The sequence below is a fragment of the Balaenoptera physalus genome (assembly GCF_965194825.1).
Source record: "Balaenoptera physalus genome assembly, chromosome: 5".
Classification (NCBI taxonomy): domain Eukaryota; kingdom Metazoa; phylum Chordata; class Mammalia; order Artiodactyla; family Balaenopteridae; genus Balaenoptera; species Balaenoptera physalus.
The window spans coordinates 78382139-78408700 of record NC_138884.1 but is presented as its reverse complement, the minus strand read 5'-3'; the positions used below and the strand labels follow the sequence as shown (position 1 = coordinate 78408700).

Below are 26562 nucleotides of genomic sequence, written 5' to 3'. Positions count from 1 at the left end.
CTGTCAGGTAAGTCTATTTCCATTTTATGGATGAGGAAATTGAGGCCCAGGGCGGATAAATAACTGACTCAATGTCAGGTGGCCAGTAAGTAGTGGAGCCTGAATTTGAGCACAGGGCTGGACACAGAACCACTCTTGTTACCAGTTCAGCGGCCTGAAACAATAAGCCTGTTTAATCCTGCCCTCTGAACTGGTCAGTCCATTTCTGGGGTGTTGCTGTGTGTGAGGACACCACAAACCCAAGGGTGTCCCAAGACCAGGATGTGATAGGGCTGGAAACTCACTCCAGTGGTTGAAAAACCTGGGGCTCTTTAGCCAGAATTCTGAAAGAAACATGCCTTGCAATATTTAAAAGCTATTATGTGAAAGAAGACTAAGAATTCTGTTTTGTAGTTACAGGGAAATTACAGGTTTAGGTTGACAAACATTTACAAAGTGCCTATATCTGACCATGAACACTTGTGGGGCTGAAGATTGAGAGATAAGTTTAAAAAAAAAAAAAGATATACTTCCTGTCCTGGAGGAGCTCCCAGTCTAGATGGGGAGGGAGGGAACCCTGGGCTCCCACAGACCTTTCTGAAGAGGTTAGCTTCTGGGCAGTGTACTGGGTTGCATGTGGAGTAGCAGGGGGCCTTCCCCTGGAAGTACACATGTAGGTCCCGAAACTCACCTGCCCAGACAACAAAGGCGATTTCCACAGTCAGGGAGAGGTTGGGTTGGCTCTCAAGCCACAAACTGGTGATGAGAATATAAGCTTCAGGGAGACGGAATTTTGTTGGTTGTGTTCACTGTTACATTCCCAGGACCTAGGACAGGGCCTGGCACAGAGTGGGCACTCAATTGTTGAACATTTAAACCAGGACATGTCACACAAAAACCTGCACTTGTTTGTTTTGAAAAATTGGAAGATTTGACAACAGTGGGCCCACATATTTGTGTGTGTGGAAGTGAGGAATACACTGGTGTTTAATATGCCACTGGTGCAGCTTCACTCAGTTACACTGTCTGGTCCTGGACTTTGCAGCCTCTGGGTTAATCACTGAAATCTCTACCAACTCTAAATGTCTATGAAATCAAATTCTGTAGTTGAAATTTGGGTGCAGAGTTCCACAGTGGAAAATTTTTCTGTTGATTAACAAATTGCATTATTTGAATATCAAGAAAATTACCTACAATGACATTTTCATTACTTAATCAAGTCATTCAATATAAATATTATTACTGTCATAATGTTAACAGAAAATAGAAAAATTATTCTGACAGCATGGGAAGAGAATGTCTTTGCTTAAATGAGGATTTTAAAAATATATTAGCATCATATACATTATGTCATTATATATAGTTACACATAGATAATATATAACATATATTGGAAATTCTGATCTATTTTGGTAAACGAATCAGACATAAAAGGATTTTGCTACTATTTTTTTAAATTGTGAACTGTGTATTTCATGCAGAATATAGTGTAACTCCAGCAATAACTTTTGAACTCCAGGATCACAGAGAAGCAAAATTTAGAAACAAATGTTCACCTTAGCTAACAGTGGGGGGAACGTTTGAGCAATGTCTCAGAATTTAAAATATCTTGACAGAATCCTTTCCAGTCATCCATTCATATGTAACCCAAGACAGAAACACACTTCTGGCATCACTGGAGTGTCACACGGAATTAAAATAAACCACTTCGATGTTGTTTTCTGGTTGGATAAGGATCATCCTTACTCTTATTAGTGCCATTCTCCACTGTCAAGAACATTTTACAATGTTGTAAAGTAAAAATGCAGGTAAAGTTAATGCAGTTAATGTACTAGGTAAAGTACAAATGCAGGACAAGGCTTATTTTAGATATCCAGTTTGTCTCTTCTCATAGGTACATCCAGGGATAAAGTATCTAAATGTTACACTTTAAATTCCATTAACCAAATGTAAAATAATAGAATACTTTCCATTTTCTTCATTTTTGAACATCAGTCCAACAAGGAATAAGGAAAGTTTTGCCAATGAAGTTGGTTAGACATCCAACATTTACCATGTAGTCTCATCAGTTCTTTCTTTTATGCAAGTTTATCTACAACTTTTTCTTTGCCAAGGTTTTCTTTTTTTTTTTTATATCATGAAACTACTGCTTTTATAAACTTATGACCACCTTGGGGATGGGTGTTGGTAACTGCTAAATGCTAACAGACAAATAGATGCTGCTCCTTTAACATGTCTTCCTGGAAAAACAGACATTCTCCCTCAGATACCTGCTTCCTAATATATACAACAGATAATGCAGCAAAATATTCAAGATTTCTTGGGTGACCTTCCAGGTTTTTTTCCTTGACTGATTTTCTTTCGCACTAAGATCACTGCGATAAACTGCTTTAATAAAAACTTATCCACTTAGGAAAATCAGAGAGCCCAAACCATAAACCCAGTTGGAGTCAGAATGACTATGAAGATGTCAGCAGTTAAAAACAATGTTCCCTTTTAACAATAATAGATTCATCTTTCCCCACTACCCCAAGATGGGTTTTAACATTGACTTGCTGTACTTATCAATGTGAAAATGTTCTGATCCCTGGGAAATCATCTTCTGGAACGCAGGAAATAAAAGTACCCAATTCTGAATTTCTGCAATAGCTGAGATAACACAGAGTCACCAGTTGCTAGTTGTTGGAGCCAGAAGTTAAACTGCATCCAAGAAGCTAGGATATTGGCTCTGCGTTCTGATTTACAGAAATAGAACTTTATCGACAGGAAAACACCAGGATATGTAATATAAAAAGAGACTTGGTCAAAATTACTCCATTTCATACACATAATGTTCATGTAAAAATAAAAACTTCCAAATATTTTTGATACAGAAAATAAAATATATATCAAGCATTAACTTTCAATGAGGTTTCCCTTTTTACCTCCTCGGTACAGGTTTCAAGATGTAAGTAAAATGCAAACGAGTACACACACACCCCCAGTATATAAATGGTGACACATATATAAAGTATTTTCCTGAGAAAATGCAAAGATGCAAGAGAAGTTTTCATGTAGGGCTCAGACAATCTGTCATAAAGACAAAAGGTCTCCAGTGGAAGAGTTTGTTTTCATGCAAAAAACCTGGCAGGAGAAGAGGAATGCAACTCTTGGGGTTGGATTGGCAGCCTCTGAGCTCCCTGAAAGCCCTGAAGTTTATCATTCTCTGAATTAATTCTTCCAGTGAGTCCTCCCAGAATTACGTAAACTGTTCCTGAGGGACATTTTGGGAAGTTGTGTTTATTCTTTTAGGCCACCAGCAGAATATAGAAGAACGCAGTTCTTGAGAGCTGACCATGAGCATGTAACCATTAGCTAAGCAAGGTACCTAAAACAATGGGCTTTTCTAAAACTTCACCATACCGAGGAGACATAAAAGTCACCGAGGTCATCAAAAGGACAGTTGATTCGTATTGTGACTCTTTAAAATGAAATATTTTTCATTAAAAAGTCTTGGCCCCTACATTTTAGAAAGCACTTCCCATAGTCACAGTCTTTCTTGCCCTGTATTTCTACCTCCATACATACACACTGGGGCATGATTCCCAAGTTCCTCAACATGCATTCCTATCCTCCATCAGGGATCTTAAAACCCTGAACAAAAGCAGAGTGAAAGAATGGATGGGGGTGAATCAGAGAAGACTCTAAATTCTTTTATTTAGCTGTAAGCAAGTAAGAATGCAACAGAATTTCTTTTGGTGTATGAATGCTCCCAACATGTTCTTAAACAACAGAAAAACATGGAATGCTCAATTCAATGGAGAATCAACCGCGAAAGCATTTCAATAGAGTGAGAGAATCACAATGTTTCTGTTCTACTATAGGTAAATTATTTTAAAGTACATTTGACATTTTAAAGGTGTACAAATTCAGATGTTTTTAGAAACTTCAAAACCCACAGACACAGAGTTTAGGAAGTCGAAGGCTGTGAACTTCCTTCCTTACTTAATCCATGCTTTGTTTTGCATTCCTCACAGGTAAGCAGGCAGTGCCTAAAATAGAAGCAAAAATGTTGGTTTGTACTTTGACACTGGAAGCTCTAGTCTGAACACAATATTATTTAGAGATTTTTTAAAAAGTTTTAATTGATGTATAGCTAATTTACAACGTTGTGTTAGTTTCTGGTGTACAGCGAAGTGATTCAGTTATATGTATACATACGTTTATATATATTCTTTTTCATATTCTTTTCCATTATGGTTTATTACAGGATATTGAATATAGTTCCCTGTGCTATACAGTAAGACCTTGTTGTTCATCTATTTTACATATAGTAGTGTGTATCTATGAATCCCAAACTCCCAATTTATCCCCGCCCCCTTTCCCCTTTGGTAACCATAAATTTGTTTTCTATGTCTGTGAGTCTGTTTCTGTTTTGTAAATAAATTCATTTGTATCATATTTTAGATTATTTAGAGGTATTTTCTACGCTAAAGTTCTCAAGCCTAATTTTTTTCAGGAATTATCAGAGCTGTTTCTTGGTTTCAGTCGCCCCGAATTTCTTCCACAAAAAGGCTAATAATGATTTTCCTGTCCAATGTTGTTTTCACCATGTTGTGCTGCATCTCAAACAGAATCCACTGTGACAAGTAAGGGCTCTTTAGAGAAATGTGTCCCCAACACTAGTCTTATAATACCATGGTAGAAATAGCTATTATTTACTGAGCTCTCACTGAGCGTCATGAACAATCATTTCTATCCCTTACACCATCCCATGAAAAAAATTCTGATCACCATATTATACAAATGAGAAAACTGAAGATTTGAGAGTTTAAGAAACTTGTCCAAGGTCACGCAGCTTAGTAAGTTAGCAGTTAGAACCCCTTTTGATCCCAGCGACTCTAACAGCAGAGGTAATGCCGCTTACTCCAGAGTCCTACTGCTTGTATCCCTTAATGAGAATCATGATTTATATTAATATAGTAAAGGCTCTGAGAAGTCCTGCAGTCAAGAGCCCTGGTTAAATTTGCGTAACCCCGTGACAGTAGAAGCTGTGTCTGCTGATCAAGGCATTCTTTAGAGACTTGTACAATGCTTTGAATATAGTAGGTACTTACTAAATGTTTGGTGAGCAAATGAAATAGGTAACCCAGATAAATCATAATTATTATTGAGGTTGAATAGCAACAACTCAAACTTTGAGTTTTTTTTCAACATATGAATGTTAAAAACTATTTTAATATTGTAAATGGTGAATGATCTTTCATTTACTTTTTAATAATTATCTTTATTATAATCCCTTAATCAAACAGAGTACAGGGCTTCCCTAGTGGCACAGTGGTTAAGAATCCGCCTGCCAATGCAGGGGACATGGGTTCGAGCCCTGTTCAGGAAGATCCCACATGCCGTGGAGCAACTAAGCCCGTGGGCCGCAACTACTGAGCCAGTGTACCACAACTACTGAGCCTGTGCTCTAGAGCCCACGAGCCACAACTACTGAGCCCGTGTGCCTAGAGCCCGCGCACCGCAACGAAGAGTAGCCCCCGCTTGCCACAACTAGAGAAAGCCCGCGTGCAGCAACAAAGACCCAACACAGCCAAAAATAAATAAATAAATGTATTTAAAAAACCCCCCAAAAACAGAGTACAAACCTGTTATGCCCTGGACCAAAACCAGCCCCACGCAGCTGACCTTCAAAGGAATGGAATTTACTCTGGCATACTCTTATGTATGATGCCTTTCCAAGGCCAAATCCCAAGACACCAGCAACTGCAAGAGCAGGTTAGGAAAGATAAATAATTTAAAGGTTTGGAATCTCCTCCATTAATGGTCTTCTAGAACTTTATTAACAGCAGTAATTCTTATAACAAAAGTACCTTGATGAATCAATGAACAAAAACTCTGGGAATGAAGTTCCCTACTAAAGAGCAGGATTGGGAACTGGAGACTTTTGATCCCCTCAGTTTTGAACTGGAAGTAGAAGGGCTGGGATAGAGCAAGCAAAGGTGATGCCCCAGACATGGGCAGCTAGAGGGAGGCCCAACTGGCAAACAAATCTCTGAGGCCATGGGGAGGGAGAGATGGGACTTGGGTTGTGGCTCTAGGTAGCCAAATCCAAATCACTGGGTAGGAGAGCCCCTCAGTTTTCTTTATGGATCGGAGTATGGGGAGCTGCAGTTCATCTTGCGTGTCAGGGAGGAAGGTCACGAGGCAGAACCATGGAAGACATCTTCAACCTGCTATTCTTGCTGGGAATGAGGTTTCAGATCGTAAACCGGAATACGTCCTCTGTGTCCACAAAAGGTCTATGGATAACCAGTATAAGAAGGTGAAACCCTAAGTTTATGGTAAATGTTCTATTAGAAAGCCCTGATTTAAAAAAACTGTTTGTTATGCCCGTTATAGAAAATATCTGGAAAAGACTGGCCAAAAGAAGGAAATTAAAATCTCTCGTGGAGCTATCATTCAGAGACTCTGCTGTCGATGTCCTCTTGTTATCCTGCCAGGCCCTCCTAGTCCATGCTTTAGAGGGGACTAAGGTGAAGTCCCTACTGCTCGGCTTTCCATCAGAAAGTGTCGAACGAACTAAAAACTTCAAGGTGGCAAAAAATGGAGACTGGTTTTTCAGAGAGTCAATACAGGCAATTTGGTTAACCTGGACATTCCTATCTCCAGTTGCTATAAACATCTTCTTTTTAAAAAATGAAACTTTTTTTTCCTTCTATGACTTACGTGCAACTTTAGGCAATGATCCAAATCTTGGATTAGCTGCTAAATAACCTAAGAAGTAATGTATAAACGCATTATTATTTCATTTTATAACTTATTTAAATTTATAAAGTATGAAGAAGTCTTCAGGGTTTAAGATATACACAGATTCTTAATCTAAAGAGATGATCTTAAAAGAGATAATTCAAATCTTGATTGAATTTAACTCTCAAATAGTAGTCATTTTTGGCAAGTAACAAGTAATGGCTTTAATGTATAGAAAAAGAACATGAAACAGACAATTCATGATGTGTTTAAAGATATCAAGGCAAGGTGGAGATAACTTAGTTCTAAGCGATTAGTCATTGCCCCCTCCCCTTTTAAAGTAACTCAACACAGAGTTTCAATTTAGAGATTCACAGTATATATAATCACAATTTTATTTATTTATTTTTGTTTGTTGTTTTTAAGATTTTTTTAAAATTAATTTTTATTGGAGTATAGTTGCTTATAATCACAATTTTAAAATGAAAGCATTTCCACCTATGGTGGGCAGAATAATGGATGTTCCTACAGATGTTCCCATCCCAACCCCTAGAAACTGTGAATACATTACCTTACACAACAAAAGGGAATTAGGGTGGAAAATGGAATTAAGGTGGCTAATCGTAGGACTTTAAAATGGAGAGATTATCCTGGATTATTTGGGTGGGCCCAATGTAATCACGATGACCCTTGAACGTGGAAAAAGGATTCAGTGACAGAACCAGACAGACGGCAGTATGGGAACTTGGCTCCACGTTGCTGGCTCTGCAGACAGAGGAAGGGACCATATGCCAAGGAATGTGGGTGGGTTCCAGAAGCTAGAAAGGGAAAGGAAGCCCTAGAGCCCCCAGAAAGGAATGCAGCCCTGCTGACACTTTGATTTCAGCTCAGAAACACCCATTTTGGACTTCTGACCTTCAAGACTGCGAGCTAATAAATTTGTATTGTTTTAAGCCACTATGTTTGTGGAAATTTGTAGAAAAGTAACATACAACCTGGAAAAATATATTTGTACAGGGCTTCCCTGGTGGCTCAGTGGTTAAGAATCCGCCTGCCAATGCAGGGGACACGGGTTCGAGCCCTGATCCAGGAAGATCCCACATGCTGTGGAGCAACTAGGACTGTGCACCACAGCTACTGAGCCTGCGCTCTACAGCCCGTGAGCCACAACTACTGAGCCCGCACGCCTAGAGCCCGTGCTCCGCAACAAGAGAAGCCACCACAATGAGAAGCCCGTGCACCGCAGCAAAGAGTAGCCCCCACTCTCTGCAACTAGAGAAAGCCAGCGTGCAGCAACGAAGACCCAATGCAGACAAAAATAAATAAATAAATAAATATTTTTAAAAAAAGAGAAAATCAAAATAAAGTAAAATAAAAATTTAAAAAAATATATATTTGTACAGATGTAAGACATGGTAAATTTTGAGCAAGTAGTTTAATATTCATAAAACATAATCCCTTTATATAGATGTCATGGCCATATTTTTTTTTCTGTGTCAAAAATGTTCTGAAAAAGGCTTATTACTAATATATTTCCACAAAAAGACTATCTTCAAGTTATAAAAATGAAATCATATTTAATAAATCAACTTTAAAGACAACAATAATACTGACTGCAATGAGATTCTTCTAGATATATGACATGTGGTCTTTCAGACCCCAGAAAGAGCTAAACATCTTCCCTCATGTTTGCTGGGTACAAGTACTCTCTAAAATCCTAGTAATCAGCAGTGTTCAGTATAATGGGCTTCCACAGGGTCAGGTGCCTTCTTGCTGTCTGGGGACTAAGCAATGCTTATAGGTTCTCTGGTTGGATGGAGTCGGGGAGAAAGAAGAGAGCAAGGAAGGAGGAACAGAGGGGAACAATGGACAGTGCTAAGAGGCACGGAGAGGGTATGTGGGTGATGCAGGGCGGCCGCCAGTCCTCATGATCTGCTGCGCACGGGTGCCCCGCCTGAGGCAGGTGCAGCCTCTCTCCAGGACAAAGGGCTTGGTGTTCAGAGCTTGGGTGAATTTCAGCTCCAATTACCTCTTCCCTGGAGCACCCTTGTGCAGGGAAGTATCTGTCTAACCATATACCAAGGCCCTGGGAGACACAGGGACTCTGGTACAGAGACAGGCACTACCATAGTTTCCTGGGGCTGCCGTAACACATTACTACAAACTCAGTGGTTTAAAACAACACAGATTTGGGACTTCCCTGGCGGTCCAGTAGTTAAGACTCTACGCTTCCACTGCAGGGGGCACGGGTTTGATCCCTGGTCAGGGAACTAAGACCCCATGTAGCGTGGCCAAAAACAAAAACAAAAAAACCCACACAAATTTAATACATTACAGTTCTGGAGGTCAGAAGCTCAAAATGGGTCTCACTGGGTGTTGTTTTTTTTTTAAAGTATTTATTTATTTATTTATGGCTGTGTTGGGTCTTCGTTTCTGTGCGAGGGCTTCCTCTAGTTGTGGCAGGCGGGGGCCACTCTTCATCGCGGTGCGCGGGCCTCTCACTATCGCGGCCTCTCTTGTTGCGGAGCACAGGCTCCAGACGCGCAGGCTCAGTAATTGTGGCTCACGGGCCTAGTTGCTCCGCGGCATGTGGGATCTTCCCAGACCAGGGCTCGAACCCGTGTCCCCTGCATTGGCAGGCAGATTCTCAACCACTGCGCCACCAGGGAAACCCTCACTGGGTGTTTTAGTCCATTCGAGCTGCTATAACAAAATACCACAGATTGGGTGGCTTATAAACAGCAGACATTTATTTCTCACTGTTCTGGATGCTGGAAGTCCAAGATCAGAGTGCTGGCATGGTCGACTTCTCATTGTATCCTCACATGGTGGAAGGGGCCAGGGCCCTCTGTGGGGTCTCTTTTGCAAGAGCACTAACCCCCTTCATGAGGGCTCCACCCTCATGACCTAATCACCTGCAAAGGCCCCACCCCTAACAGCATCACCTTGGGCTTTAGAATTCCAATATGTGAATTTGGGGTGGGCGGGGGAATACAAATATTCAGACCATAGTACAGGGCTACATCAAGGCATCAGCAGAGCTGCAAGCCCTTCTGGAAGCTCTAAGGTTTCTTCCTTTCCAGCTTCTGGAGGCCACTCATTGCTTGACTCATGGCCCCTTCCTCCATCTTCAAACGCAGGAATGTTGAGCTGAGTCTTTCTCATGCTGCCATCTCTCTGGTTCTGTCTTCTGATCCACTGTCACTTTCAAGGACCCTTTTGATTATATTGGGCCCATCTGGATAGTCCAGAATAATCTCCCTATTTTTAAGGTCAGCTGATTATTGACCTTAATTCCAACTGCAAATTTAATTTCTCTTTGTCACGGTCACTCATTCCGGGAAATAGGACATCTATGGGAGGGAGAGCTGGGGACGTAGGCTAGAAACAGGCAAAAGCCTGCATAAATAAATCCTTCACCAAAAAATAAATGCCAAGTACCAAATGCCGCCAGGAGGACCACAGAAAACTGGATTCTCTTAAGTTAAACTATGTTCTAAATACTGAATCTTACCATGGTGGACCAGTCCTTGGGTGACAAGCATGCTTACAAGAGAAAAAGGCAGAGCTGTAAAACAAAAACGTCCTTCAATATTGGTATTTTAAAACTTGGCACCTCACCTAGAGGAATGAGGGAGAATTACTCTGAGTGTTTTCTCTTCCTGCTTTGGCAGTGAGATTTTAGTCATTTTTAATTTTACCAATTTGACAGATATTAAGCACCGCAAGGAGAATTTTCTTGGGGTCTGCCCCAGGCTCTCAACCTAATGCACAGCATTAACGTGACAAAACCTAGACCCCCTGCCACTCCGTCTCTGAGACCCACCACGCACCGGATTCTGATCACTACATACAACACAGGCATCTTCATGTGTGTGTGCTGAGCTGGTGAATTTGGGAGTTTCCATTCGCTATATATTTTGAAATTTTCAATCCTGCATGAAAGTTAAAAAAAGAGGACAATAAACTGCACACCCTACCTGCTATAGTTCCCTGCTTTTGTCTTTTATGACATTTTGTCACACAATTTGGATACGTTTATTTTCTGAAGATTACTACATTCGAGGTAAACAGATGTTTACAGATGATTTTTGTCTCTAAACAGGCAAGTTAGTCCAGAAAAGGCAGTTTCTAGTTCTGTCAAAATGTGTCAAATGACTTCTTCCCAAAGCACAGAGAAGTGATAAAAAAAATTGGTTGCTATTTGACTTGTCTTGGTTGCTAGCTCTTCCTAGTAACCAAGACAAATCAGATAGCAACCAATTTTTCCACTCAGAGCTATCTACCTGATGGTAGGCAAATGGGTCATACTGAAATGTTAAACTACTAGGGCTTAAATAAATTACTCACGCATAAGTTGTCAGAAATTTCTAGCAGCACAATCAATAATCAGTAATGCACAGTAAACATCAACTTCTAAGGAGTGTTACTTCCAAAAACAACTGATACTGGATTTGAATGATTTAAGAAATCAAAATGAGTATTTCAAAGTAAAATTATCCCTATGCCAGCGATATTGGGACTATATCTATAGGCTCTATTATGACATTTTCAAGTGACAAGTCACGAATTGTTAAAATTAAACGGGACCTTAATGCACAGCCTCAGTTCACATCCTTGTCTCGTATAAAGCAGGCCCAGAAAAAGTAAGAGACTTGGCAGAAAAGGTTACTTCAGGACATTGTAAGGGAAGTATTAACAGAATGCTGCCCCTCTTCATTCATTCCACGAATATTTAATAGGTACTTTTTATTTGTGAAGCAGTGTGCTTGGCTCTGGGAGGGAGCAATGAACCTGAACTTGAAGGTTAGAGCCCAGTGGAATTGTGGAAAGTCTGCTCTTTCAAGAAATTCTAAATAACACTCTTGGTACGCGTTCTCGGTCACACTAAAGAAAGTGTTAGGTGTGCATCACTTTTTGCTAAGGGGAGTAAACAGCTCCTAAATCAGATATTATCCCTGCCCTTAAAAGGGTCCCAACATGGATTTAAATTCCAAGCAGCCTCAGATATCAATGTCTTCAGGGAATTATGCAAAGTCCCTGCTCAAAAATAAATCAATACCATAATTCTAATACGATATTAGGCAGTTTATTGCAGCAAATACAGTGTTAACAAAGATTAAGAGGGGTGCAATTACCTCTCTTCCAGAAACTTTCTTCTTGACATTCCCGGATAATCTTTGAAATCTCTGATTTGTGGATGTGCAGTTTTGATTTTGGACAGAACAACAGACTCTGGAAGGAAAGTTACATGATGACTTGACTGAAATCATCAGAAGAGCATCTGCTCTGTCTTCCCTGGAGGAGGGCAAGGAGGTCTCTTCACTCTGGTCACACAGTGTGCGTTCTGTCCGGGCTGCCAGCACTGAGCAATGGCCAGTTTCAGCCAGTGCTTTCCAGCTGTGAACGCTGGATGGACTTAGGCAAGAAAAGAATCACAGTTGGAGAAGCAGAGTGATTCAGTGACTAGTGAGCATGAAGCAGATATCTGGTCAGAATGCATTACTGCTGAGGCCACATTTTCTTTCTTACTTTCAGCCTCCGTCCATGCAGTCCCTGTCCCTGCAATGACACTCACTCCCTTTGCCTACCTGGTCTTCTTAAGACCCAGTTCAAGGTCTCCTCCTGGGTGAAGAGAGAGACTTCCCCTACAGCATAATGTTTACACATCTGGGATCACACTCAGAGCGGTATTACAAGTTATCTATTTATAGATCTGTATTCCAATTTACCTATTTATACTTCTATATGCATTTTTAGACTGTGAGAAACTATAGTCTAAAAAGCATCAGCAGACTGCTTTTTGTTTTTCTACATACTTTACTTTTTATCTTAACAGTTTTTTTTTAAACACATTTATAAATGGTCTGCACATAATATCTGGGGGAACTATTGACATGGTTGACATTATTTTTATTAGTTCTACAGTACTTTTTTAAATCATGTTGATGTGCTACAATCTGGACTAACTCCCATCTTTTTATTATCCTCCCCTTTTGTAGGTATGTATGTAGTTATTCACTTACTCTCACCCACATTCTCCATCCTCGTTCTCTGCCCATCACCGCCATTCTGGGTGTTTAATGTGGATCTTTTGTTTGTATATATGCTTGCAAAATGTTCATTGCTTTGGGTGCCTGCATTTTTTTAATGCAAATGGCATTGTTTTATACATTTAGTTTTATTTTTTAAAATGTTTTCAACTCAGCTCTACACTTTTAAGATCTATCCATGTTGCTATATTTATCTAGTCCACTGTTTCTAACTGCGGCATGATTCTCCAGGATGCTTCCGGGTCCCCGTCACCAAATGTCCCCTTACAGACCCACGTGAGAACACTTTTCAGATACGTATCTAGAAGTAAAATACAGGGCATGCATATTCCCAGTTGAACAAAGTCTCGCGAGAGTGCTCTCCCCAATGGCTGCACCGGCATCCACTCCCATCAGCAGCGTGTGAACATTCCTCGATATGCCTAAGAACCGCATAAGAGCTAGTTAAGCTGGATTCCAAGCAGGTTAGAGTAAAGAAAGGAGTTTGTAACACTTGGCGTTATCCAGTTTTCTAAAATTTAACAGTCTAATAGGTATAAAGCAATATTTTATTGTCTGATAACTAGTGTGTTCGAGCATCTCTATGTAGTCTTCAGCCAGACTGTCCTTCTCTGTTGAGGCAATCCCTGCAACTAGACCTCGGTTGTAATCTTTTCTTGTTCAGTGACTCATTAATTTTTTTATTGTGGTAAAATACACTTAACATAATAGTTACCATTTTATATATTTTTTCATTTTCCCATACACTTTATTTTTTTTCAATTTTATATTGGAACATAGTTGTTTTACAATGTTGTGTTTAACCATTTTAAAGTATACAATTCATGGCATTCAGTATATCTACAATATGTGCAGCCATCACCGCTATCTAGTTCCAGAGCTTTTTCATCACCCCAAAAGGAAATTCCATACCCATTAAGGAGTCTGTCCTCATTCCTTCCTCTCTCCAACTGCCTAGCAACCACTAATCCGCCTTTTGGATTTGCCTATTCTGGATATTTGGTACAAACAATATCATACAGCATGTGACCTTTCGTGGCTGGCTTCTTTTCCTTTGCATAATGTTTTCAAGATTCACCCATGTGGTAACATGTATCTGTATTTCATTTCTTTTTATGGCTCAATAATATTCCATTGTGTGAATATAACACATTTTGTTTCTCCATTCATCCACTGATGGACATTTGGATTGTTTCCACCATTGGCTATTGTGAATAATGCTGCTATGAACATTCCTGCACAAGTTTTTGTTTTCAGCTCTGCTGGGCCATACTGCAACTCTACGTTTAACTTTTTGAGTTTTGCACAGGAGCTGCACCATTTTCTAATCCCACCAACAATGTAGGAGGTTTCCAATTTTTCCACATCCTTGTCAACATTTGTTATCTTCTGTTTTGTTTCTTTTTTTGGCTCTGCCATCCGGCTTACGGGATCTTAGTTCCCCGACCAGGGACTGAACCCATGGACCCACGTGTTTTGTTTCTTTTTTTTAAATTAGCACATTAAATGTTTTTAATATAAATTATTCAATTTATTTAAACTAAATAAACTAAATTGTTTCTGTTTTTGACTGTGGTCATGCTAGTGATTGTGAAATGGTGGTTTTAATTTGTATTTCCTTAATGACTAATGACATTGAGCATCTTTTCATCTGAATATTGGCTATTTATATATCTTCTTTGGAGAAACACCTATTCAAGCCCTTTGCTCATTTTTCAATTGGGCTGTCTTTTTGTTATTGAGTTGTAAGAGCTTTTTATATATTCTGGATACTAGACCCTTATCAGATATATGATCTGTAAATAATTTTTCCCATTCTGTGGGTGGTTCATTTGTTTTTTAGAAACAAATTTTATTTAATTTTTTCCTTAAGTCACACTGCTATTTCCTTGTTTGTGAATTACTTATGTAGGTCCTCTGCCATTCATCTCTTGGAGTTTTAGTGTTTTTCTTGTTGAGGTGCAGTTCCATGGCTTTTGAAGTTCACCTTGCTGATTTTGCAAATGTTCTTTTTTGACTCTTTGTTTGTAGTAGATGTCAATGTGGATGGTGATCACTATTTCCTGAGCACTCACGCACAGGCCAGGCACTGTGCCAAGCACTTTACGTGCATGATAGTGACAGGCAAGGATCCTGTGGCACCTGTGCCTTCAGAGCTCTACAAACAGCCCAAGCAGGCAACCTCCCTCTTCTTCCTCTACAACTCCCCATAGCACAGCACACGGAAGTGGTGGTCAGGGTGAGTCACAGTGACCAGGGAAGAAGCTGTTCTCACACACCACTTACGTTAGCTCAGCAAGCACTCCTCCTTATCCCAGTGTAAATATTTCTTCTTGGTTCTGCCTGTGGCTGCGGCAGAAATAAGCAACACCTCCCTCCCTCTCCTCCCGCAACACACACACACATATACACATCCATGGTCAGGGACCCCCAACTATCACGACTGCTGTGAGTCCTGCAGTCAAGACTGAAGCTCCTGCAGTGTCCCCAGGGAGCTCTGGTGATCCTTTCGGTAGAACCATAAATGTTTTATGGCTCTCCATTTCACACAGGCAACTCGGGTGTCTAAATTCCTTATGATGTGATATCATTTGTCTATTTGCCTCTCCTAAACTTTGCTCCTTAAATATCATCTCCTCCATAACCCATTTTTAGCTTGAAAAAGTTGACTCCAGAGAACATGAACTCTATTAATCCATCACAATACTTTCTCTTTTCTTCACTTATGTGTCCCCGAAACAAACAGTATTCATTCTCAAGAAGCTGAAAAACTGTGTCCCTGTTAACACTGGGGTTCTCAATCTGATGGCTAATTTAGTAGTTAAGGACTCTGCCATCCCAAACAGGAACACCTGTCAGCAGCATATCCTTAGTATGATTAGCCTTGATAACAGAAATGAAAAAACATGCATCCTGTAGCATTCTGTTAGATTCTATTAAGAGTTTTGTTCTGGTAAAGGAAACCTCTTCAGTCACTGACAACCTATGGAAGAGTTAGTTAAGCTGAATTCTAAACAGGGAAGAGTAAAGAAAGGATTTTGTAAATAACTTAAAAGGCTCCTTTTCAAGGCAGCCAAAAACACACTTTCCTTCCCCATTCTATTTTCCCTGAACCCATCCTACAAAGTGCCAGACTGAAAAAACTAAGATGACTGATCAAGGATGAGGTTTAAGGGAAGTCCTGTATGATGTTCCTCTTCAGATGGCAGACTTTCAATTTAGAAATATACCTGCTTGCTTGGTGCTGGCAAATGGGGACCTTTATCTTGGTTTTCATGCGTAGACACTGAAGCCATGATGACTTTGTCTTTGCTTCTCTTCTAGTTGAGTGGACTCAGCTTCCTCATTTGACCCGATGTCTAAGGAAAGTAGAAGAGAGTCACCATGCCGTGACTGAACATTTATGTCAACCATAAAAACACCCTTAGGATCAACTCCCCTATTTGGCAAACTTATTTTCATTTTGTCATTAACCTTCATCTCCAACCACCTGCAAACTCACTTTCTAATGCTCCTCCTTTACCAACACACACACATTAACTGACTAATGGTGACAGACCAGAGAAAGAGTGGAGTGAGATGTCACATGAGGCACAGTGAAATGTTTTATGACCTATAAATTGTCCTCAAAAAATTTCAATTCATTACAAGGTCATTAGCTACACAAATATTTACTGTCTATTATGTGCCAGGCCAAGGGATACAAAGGATAGGACAAAATCAGTGCTAAAGGAACTCACAGGGGAAGACAGACAAGTCAGCAGTTACATAACATGCAAAGGGCTTCCCTAGAGGCATGCACATGGTGCTAAGGAAGAAAGGCTTGTTCTCTCTGGTCAGGTCTGAAGACACCAAAGACCAAGACTCTTGAACTTTCAAGAGGGTCTGTGGGGCTGTTGGAACATCACGCTGGCCTCTGCTACTACAGGCTCGCCCCGCATTCCGTACCCCTCCCTCCTCCCGGCCTGAGTGAGCCAGAGCCCCCTAATCAGCTGCTCCTTTAACCCCATCCTGTCTGGGCAAAGAACAGACGCCCACAGGTGACCAACATGCAGAGGCGGGGCCAGATCCAAAGCTGAACCCCAGGAGCTGTGTGAACAAAGAAGAGAAAGAGAAATCTCTCCCAGCAGCCTCAGAAGCAGCGGATTAAATCTCCACAGTCAACGTGATGTACCTGCATCTGTGGAATACCTGAATAGACAACGAATCATCCCAAATTGAGGCGGTGGACTTTGGGAGCAACTGTAGACTTGGGGTTTGCTTTCTGCATCTAATTTGTCTCTGGTTTTATGTTTATCTTAGTTTAGTATTTAGAGTTTAGTATCATTGGAAGATTTGTTTATTGATTTGGTTGCTCTCTTTTCTATTAATATATAGATATATATATTTTTTCCTTTTTCTCTTTTTGTGTGTATGTATATGCTTCTTTGTGTGATTTTGTCTGTATAGATTTGCTTTTACCATTTGTCCTAGGGTTCCGTCTGTAGATTTTTTTTTTTTTTTAGTATAGTTTTTAGCGCTTGTTATCATTGGTGGATTTGCATTTTGGTTTGGTTGCTCTCTTCTTTTTTTAAATTACTTTTTTTTTTTACTTTTGATAATTTTATTTTTTATTTTAATAACCTTATTTTATTCTTTCTTTCTTTCTTTCTCACTTTCAATTTCTCTTTCTTTCTCCCTTTTCTTCTGAGCCATGTGGCTGACAGGTGCTCCGGCCGGGTGTCAGGCCTGTGCCTCTGAGGTGGGAGAGCCGAGTTCGGGACATTGGTACACCAGAGACCTCCCGGCTGCACATAATATCAAACGGTGAAAGCTCTCCGAGAGATCTCCATCTCAACGCTAAGACTCAGATCCACTCAACGACCAGCAAATTACAGTGCTGGACACCCTATGCCAAACAACTAGCAAGACAGGAACATAACCCCACCCATTAGAAGAGACGCTGCCTAAAATCATAATAAGGCCACAGACACCTCAAAACACACCACCAGATGCGGTCCTGTCCACCAGAAAGACAAGACCCAGCCTCATCCATCAGAACACAGGCACCAGTCCCCTCCACCAGGAAGCCTACACAACCCACCGAACCAACCTTACCCACAGGGGGCAGACACAAAAAACAACAGGAACTACGAACCTGCAGCCTGCGAAACGGAGACCCCAAACACAGTAAGTTAAGCAAAATGAGAAGACAGAGAAACACACAGCAGATGAAGGAGCAAGGTAAAAACCCACCAGAACAAACAATTGAAGAGGAAATAGGCATTCTACCTGAAAAAGAATTCAGTGTAGTGATAGTAAATATCCAAAATCTTGGAAATAGAATGGAGAAAATACAAGAAACGTTTAACAAGGACTTGGAAGAACTAAAGAGCAAACAAACAATGATGAACAACACAATAAATGAAATTTAAAATTCTCTAGAAGGACTCAATAGCAGAATAACTGAGGCAGAAGAACGGATAAGTGACCTGGAAGATAAAATAGTGGAAATAACTACTGCAGAGCAGAATAAAGAAAAAAGAATGAAAAGAATTGAGGACAGTCTTAGAGACCTCTGGGACAACATTAAATACAACAACATTCGAATTATAGGGGTCCAAGAAGAAGAAGAGAAAAAGAAAGGGACTGAGAAATTCTTGAAGAGGTTATAGTTGAAAACTTCCCAAAATAGTCAATCAAGTCCAGGAAGCACAGAGAGTCCCATACAGGATAAATCCAAGGAGAAACTTGCCAAGACACATATTAATCAAACTATCAAAAATTAAATACAAAGAAAAAATATTAAAAGCAGCAAGGGAAAAACAACAAATAACATACAAGGGAATCCCCATAAGGTTAACAGCTGATCTTTCAGCAGAAACTCTGCAAGCCAAAAGGGAGTGGCAGGACATATTTAAAGTGATGAAAGGGAAAAACCTAAACCCAAGATTACTCTACCCAGCAAGGATCTCATGCAGATTCGACAGAGAAATTAAAACATTTACAGAGAAGCAAAAGTTAAGAGAATTCAGCACCACCGAACCAGTTTTACAGCAAATGCTAAAGGAACTTCTCTAGGCAGGACACACAAGAGAAGGAAAAGACCTACAATCACAAAACCAAAACAATTGAGAAAATGGTAATAGGAACATACGTATCGATAACTACCTTAAATGTAAATGGATTAAATGCTCCAACCAAAAGACATAGATTGGTTGAATGGATACAAAAACAAGACCCATATATATGCTGTCTACAAGAGACCCACTTCAGACCTAGGGACACATACAGACTGAAAGTGAGGGGATGGAAAAAGATATTCCATGTAAATGGAAATCAAAAGAAAGCTGAGTAGCAATTCTCATATCAGAAAAAATAGACTTTAAAATAAAGACTATTACAAGAGACAAAGAAGGACACTACATAATGATCAAGGGATCAATCCAAGAAGAAGATATAACAATTGCAAATATTTATGCATCCCACATAGGAGCACCTCAATACAGAAGGCAAATGCTAACAGCCATAAAAGGGAAAATCAACAGTAACACAATCATAGTTGGGGACTTTAACACCCCACTTTCACCACTGGACAGATCAACCAAAATGAAAATAAATAAGGAAACACAAGCTTTAAATGACACATTAAACAAGATGGACTTAATTGACATTTATAGGACATTCCATCCAAACACAACAGAATACACTTTCTTCTCAAGTGCTCATGGAACATTCTCCAGGATAGATTATATCTTTGGTCACAAATCAAGCCTTGGTAAATATAAGAAAATTGAAATCATATGAAGTATCTTTTCCGATTACAAGGCTATGAGACTAGATATCAATTAAAGGAAAAAATCTGTAAAAAATACAAACACATGGAGGCTAAACAATACACTACTTAATAACCAAGAGATCACTGAAGAAATCAAAGAGGAAATCAAAAAATACCTAGAAACAAATGACAATGAAAATACGATGACCTAAAACCTATGGGATGCAGCAAAAGCAGTTCTAAGAGGGAAGTTTATAGCAATACAATCCTACCTCAAGAAACAAGAAACATCTCAAATAAACAATCTAACCTTATACCTAAAGCAATTAGAGAAAGAAGAACAAAAAAACCCCAAAGTTAGCAGAAGGAAAGAAATCATAAAGATCTGATCAGAAATAAATGAAAAAGAAATGAAGGAAACGATACTAAAGATCAATAAAACTACAAGCTGGTTCTTTGAGAAGATAAACAAAATTGATAAACCATTAGCCAGACTCATCAAGAAAAAAAGGGAGAAGACTCAAATCAATAGAATTAGAAATGAAAAAGAAGTAACAAAACTGAAACTGCAGAAATACAAAGGATCATGAGAGATTACTACAAGCAACTATATGCCAATAAAATGGACAACCTGGAAGAAATGGACACATTCTTAGAAAAGCACAACCTTCTGAGACTGAACCAGGAAGAAATAGAAAATATAAACAGACCAATCACAAGCACTGAAATTGAAACTGTGATTAAAATCTTCGAACAAACAAAAGCCCAGGACCAGATGGCTTCACAGGCGATTTCTATCAAACATTTAGAGAAGAGCTAACACCCAACCTTCTCAAACTCTTCCAAAATATAGCAGAGGGAGGAACACTCCCAAACTCATTCTACAAGGCCACCATCACCCTGATACCAAAACCAGACAAAGATGTCACAAAGAAAGAAAACTACAGGCCAATATCACTGATGAACATAGATGCAAAAATCCTCAACAAAATACTAGCAAACAGAATCCAACAGCACATTAAAAGGATCATACACCATGGTCAAGTGGGGTTTATTCCAGGAATGCAAGGATTCTTCAATATACGCAAATCAATCAATGTGATACACCATATTAACAAATTGAAGGAGAAAAACCATATGATCACCTCAATAGATGCAGAAAAAGGTTTCGACAAAATTCAACACCCATTCATGATAAAAACCCCCCAGAAAATAGGCATAGAGGGAACTTACATCAACATAATAAAGGCCATATATGACAAACCCACAGCCAACATCGTTCTCAATGGTGAAAAACTGAAACCATTTCCACTAAGATCAGGAACAAGACAAGGTTGCCCACTCTCACCACTATTATTCAACACAGTTTTGGAAGTGTTAGCCACAGCAATCAGAGAAGAAAAAGAAATAAAAAGAAACCAAATCAGAAAAGAAGAAGTAAAGCTGTCACTGTTTGCAGATGACATGATACTATACATAAAGAATCCTAAAGACTCTATCAGAAAACTACTAGAGCTAATCAATGAATTTGGTAAAGTAGCAGGATACAAAATTAATGCACAGAAATCTCTTGCATTCCTATACACTAATGATGAAAAATCTGAAAGAGAAATTAAGGAAACACTCCCATTTACCACTAAAACAAAAAGAATAAAATACCTAGGAATAAACCTACCTAAGGACACAAAAGACCTGTATGCAGAAAACTATAAGACACTGATGAAAGAAATTAAATATGATATGAACAGATGGAGAGTTATACCATGTTCTTGGATTGGAAGAATCAACATTGTGAAAATGACTCTACTACCCAAAGCAATCTACAGATTCAATGCAATTCCTATCAAACTACCAATGGCGTTTTTCACAGAACTAGAACAAAAAATTTCACAATTTGTATGGAAACACAAAAGACCCCGAATAGCCAAAGCAATCTTGAGAAAGAAAAACGGAGCTGGATGAATCAGACTCCCTGACTTCAGACTATACTACAAAGCTACAGTAATCAAGACAGTATGGTACTGGAACAAAAACAGAAATATAGATCAATGGAACAGGATAGAAAGCCCAGAGATAAACCCACGCACATATGGTTACCTTATCTTTGATAAAGGAGGCAGGAGTATCCAATGGAGAAAAGACACCCTCTTCAATAAGTGGTGCTGGGAAAACTGGACAGCTACATGTAAAAGAATGAAATTAGAACACTCCCTAACACCATACACAAAAGTGAACTCAGAATGGATTAAAGACCTAAATGGAAGGCCAGACACTATAAAACGCTTAGAGGAAAACATAGGCAGAACACTCTATGACATAAATCACAGCAAGATCTTTTTTGACCCACCTCCTAGAGAAATGGAAATAAAAACAAAAATAAACAAATGGGACCTAATGAAACTTAAAAGCTTTTGCACAGCAAAGGAAACCATAAACAAGACAAAAAGACAACCCTCAGAATGGGAGAAAATATTTGCAAACGAAGCAACTGACAAAGGATTAAACTCCAAAATATACAAACAGCTCATGCAGCTCAGTATCAAAAAAAACAACCCAATCAAAAAATGGGCAGAAGACCTAAATAGATATTTCTCCAAAGAAGATATACAGATTGCCAACAAACACATGAAAGGATGCTCAACATCACTAATCATTAGAGAAATGCAAATCAAAAGTACAATTAGGTATCACCTCACACCAGTCAGAATGGCCATCATCAAAAAATCTACAGGGCTTCCCTGGCAGCGAAGTGGTTGAGAATCTGCCTGCCAATGCAGGGGACACGGGTTCGAGCCCTGGTCTGGAAAGATCCCACATGCCGTGGAGCAACTAGGCCCGTGAGCCACAACTACTGAGCCTGCGCGTCTGGAGCCTGTGCTCCACAACAAGAGAAGCCGCGATAGTGAGGGGCCCGCGCATCGTGATGAAGAGTGGCCCCCGCTTGCTGCAACTAGAGAAAGCCCTCACACAGAAATGAAGACCCAACACAGTCAAAAATAAATAATAAATAAATAATAAATAAAATTTAAAAAATATCTACAAACAATAAATGCTGGAGAGGGTGTGGAGAAAAGTGAACCCTCTTGCACTGTTGGTGGGAATGTAAATTGATATAGCCACTATGGAGAACAGTATGAAGGTTCCTTAAAAAACTAAAAATAGAAGTACCATACGACCCAGCAATCCCACTACTGGGCATATACCCTGAGAAAACCATAATTCAAAAAGAGTCATGTACCACAGTGTTCACTGCAGCTCTCTTCACAATAGCCAGGACATGGAAGCAACCTAAGTGTCCATAGACAGATGAATGGATAAAGAAGATGTGGCACATATATACAATGGAATATTACTCAGCCATCAAAAGAAATGAAATTGAGTTATTTGTAGTGAGGTGGATGGACCTAGAGTCTGTCATACAGAGTGAAGTCAGAGAGAAAAACAAATACCGTATGCTAACACATATATATGGAATCTAAAAACAAAAGGTTCTGAAGAACCTAGGGGCAGGACAGGAATAAAGACGCAGAGGTAGAGAATGGACTTGAGGACACAGGGAGGGGTAAGGGTAAGCTGGGATGAAGTGAGAGAGTGGCATGGACATATATACACTACCAAATGTAAAATAGATAGCTAGTGGGAAGCAGCTGCATAGCACATGGAGATCAGCTCAGTGCTTTGTGACCACCTAGAGGGGTGGGATAGGGAGGGTGGGAGGGAGGGAGAGATATGTATATGTATAGCTGATTCACTTTGCTATAAAGCGGAAACTAACACACCATTGTAAAGCAATTATACTCCAATAAAGATGTTAAAAAAAAAAAAAGAGGGCAGGAGGACCAGTTTGGAAGGTGCTATAATAGCCCAGGCAAGGATGTGAAGAGATCTGAACCAAGACCCTTGTGGGAAGGCTAGAGATGATAAATTTGTATCTGGAAATATTGGATTTGGGTGCCTTGTGGGCATACATTGCAATTAGCCAGTAGGGATTAGAATATTTGAGGATTTGGGTCTGGAGTTACAGATTAGGGGTAGGCTGGAAAGATCAATTTGGGAGTTGCCATCATTGAGATGATAGGTAAAGTAGGAAACATCGATAAAATTGTCTAAAACGAGTACTGGAGAATGTGAGCACTGAGGCCAAGGGAATACCAACAAGAGGAAAACAAACAAACAAACAAACAAGCCAAGGAGATGACTGATAAAGAATAGCTGACACAAAGGGGAGGGCGTTTCTGAAGAAGGATTGTGAATCACCGGTGTCTCAGGGCTGAGAAAAGTGATTTCGCAACAATGGGCATAGTCCAGGTGGACCACGAACGCTACTGCACCGCCTGCCCCGCCAATGGCCACTGCACTCTGCAGATCCGCACTCCATGACAACCACTGATTTCATGCAAAATGAACCTCTCATCATACACAATTCTGTTTCCTACTAAGCTGCCAGAAATACAAGCCAAGCGGACCCGTACGTGTACCAAGTTTCACTTTCAGCACCTAATGTTACTGTAGAGGCAGCGTGATGCCCTAGGGTAGAAAGACCTGCTTTCAGATCCTGACTTTACTCTTTGCTAGCCCTTGCTTTGGGGCAAGTGACTTAAAGTGCCTGTGCCTCAGCTTTCTCACCTGCTAAGTGCAGGTGATGGACCTTGACGGGCTGTTGCAAAGATGAGGGATGAGGTCCATCAGCAGCAGCTCAGCACAAGCACACAGTGAGTGTGTGAGCAGTAAAGGGCAGCTGTCAGAGCCCTGGGCGCTCTATTTCTTGAGGACCTCCAGGAGGTGTTTGCTGACCTAAGGCCAAATTAGATTATCTTTGCTTAGTTAGGCCATTGCCTCAAATCTGGAAGCAGAGATACCACAACACAGCTTTGGTGGTCAAGTCCCCTCACACCCAGTTAGTCACTGGTCCACATCTAAGCAGGTCTTCTCAGGGTCTCGCCTTCCGGGTGCAGCCCTCACCCCATGCCCAGGTCTGGTTTGGGGTCCCTCTGCTTCTTCCGTTGTTGGCGGGGGCAGGAGTGCTGACAGGTGGGCAGTGGGAGGGAGGCGCTCAGCAGGATGGGGGTGGGTGTGTGTGATCGGACCCACAGCCACAGGGGGGTCACTGCACTTTCTGCTAGGGGAGCGGGGGCGGGGGTTTTGGGGGGGCCCCCCCGGGATCAGCCTGAAGGAATCCGCCACCATCCCAGGGTCGCGGCTGGAGCCCGGGCCAGCGAGGAGGGGTTGGAAGGGGCGATGCGAGGCCAAGTACCTCCGTCCTGAGGACCCCCGAAGTAATGCGGGCAGAGGAGGCCATCCCCTCTCTCCATCCCTTCCGCTGTCACCACACGACCCCCCCCGCCCCCGGCCAAGGCGGGCTCATCCGCGGGGCTGAGGATCGCCTCGCAGGCCGCGTCTCAGGCGCCCGCCCAGCCGAGCTCGCCTCCCCGCGCGGCCGCCGCTGTAGCCCGGATGCTCCCGCCTCCCCGGCGCCCGCGCCCGCCCCTGGCGACCCCCCGGGGCCCGTGGTCCCCTTACCGCGCTCGCTCCCGGGACCTCGCCTGTGCTCGGTGAGCTTCCCTCTGCCTCTTTCTTCCTTTTGCTCCGCCCTCAGCGGCTCACCGCCCCTCGCTTGCTCGCGTGAGTCACTCAGCAAGTGCACCCCACCCCCCATCCTGCTGTCTCCGATGGTGGCCTCACAGCCACACACAACTACCCAAGCTGAAACCCGGCTGTTGCTAGAATCTCCCACCCCACCCCCAAGTCTTGTCCTGACACCTGGTAGATTCTTTTGACTTTCAAATAACTCCTTTCTGCCCAACAAAGACAGCGACAACCATTTATTGAACCCTCCCTGGGCCAGGAGGCTACATCCTGCAGCCTTGTCTTGTTTTTTCTTTATTTGAGGTGTAATTGACATATAACATTATATTAATTTTAGGTGCGCAACATAACAATTCGATATTTGTATACACTGCAAAATGATCACACAATATGTCTAGTTCACATCTTTCATTATATGTAGTTACCAAAAAATGTCACCCCCCCGCCCCAGCCTTGGGATGAGGACTTTTAAAATCTACTTTCTTAGCAACTTTCAAATATGCAATATAGTATTAGTAACTATAGTTGCCATGCTGTGCATTACATCACTGTGACTTACTTATTTTATAATTGGAATTTTGCACCTTTGACCCCCTTCACCCATTTTGCCCATCCTTATGCAATCCTTTCTACAGCTCTTTTTTTTTTTTTTTAAATTTATTTGTTTTATTTATTTATTTTTGGCTGAGTTGGGTCTTTGTTGCCATGCGCGGGCTTTCTCTAGTTGCGGCAAGCGGGGTCTACTCTTCATTGTGGTGTGTGGGCTTCTCATTGCCGTGGCTTCTCTTGTTGTGGAGCACAGGCTCTAGGCATGCGGGCTTCAGTAGTTATAGCACGTGGGCTCAGTAGTTGCGGCGCACGGGCTTAGTTGCTCCGTGGCATGTGGGATCTTCCCGGACCAGGGCTCGAACCCGTGTTCCCTGCATTGGCAGGTGGATTCTTAACCACTACGCCACCAGGGAAGCCCCTTTCTACAGCTCTTTAGGGTGAGTACTGTTACCTGCATTTTATGGACTAGGCAACTGGGTTGTGCAAGGCCACACTGGGAGCTTGGAGTCAAAGCCTGGTCAACGTGGCTCCCAAGCATTCTCTTTCCGTTGTTCTTTGTCCATGTCCTCCCCGTTCCTGCCACTCCCAACCTCTACACATAGGGGGAGCTGCTGGGTGCTTTTACTACCTGTATCACTCACTCCAACCTCAGCTGCGATTGCTCCCTGACATGCCACTGGGACTCCTGGAGTGTGCTGAGTTGGAAGAGAGAAGTTGTGGATCACTGGAAGGCCCTCATCATTTCCCATCTTTTCTTCCTGTCCTAATTTTGGTCTCTACTCCTCTGGCCTCAGCCCCCTCGCTGGCCCCTCTGCCATCCACCTTGCCTTCCTTCTGTTCCTTGAGTTCACCCAGCTCTTCCCACCTGAGGCCTGGCATGGAGCCTCCCCCTGTCTGGACTCCTTT

General features: G+C 41.3%; 1 protein-coding gene across 7 annotated transcripts; it reads right to left on the bottom strand.

Annotated features, from left to right (window-relative positions):
• Positions 1-3657: 3657 nt before the first annotated feature.
• OCIAD2 (OCIA domain containing 2) lies at positions 3658-25151 on the bottom strand. 7 transcript variants are annotated; one of them, XM_082462505.1, is made up of 8 exons: positions 25042-25080; positions 24148-24315; positions 15995-16123; positions 11850-11946; positions 10226-10279; positions 6691-6738; positions 5610-5727; positions 3658-4010 (listed from the first exon to the last, which is right to left on the bottom strand). In XM_082462505.1, exons 3-8 carry the CDS (start codon positions 16058-16060, stop codon positions 3929-3931), a joined length of 465 nt encoding a protein of 154 aa, XP_082318631.1. In that variant the 5' UTR covers positions 16061-16123; positions 24148-24315; positions 25042-25080; the 3' UTR covers positions 3658-3928. The 7 variants fall into 7 exon arrangements, with proteins under 7 accessions (XP_082318631.1, XP_082318630.1, XP_082318632.1 ...); XM_082462504.1 differs by lacking the exon at positions 24148-24315 and having other exon boundaries at positions 25042-25151; XM_082462506.1 differs by lacking the exons at positions 24148-24315; positions 25042-25080 and adding an exon at positions 24776-24882.
• Between the last annotated feature and the right edge of the window lie 1411 nt (positions 25152-26562).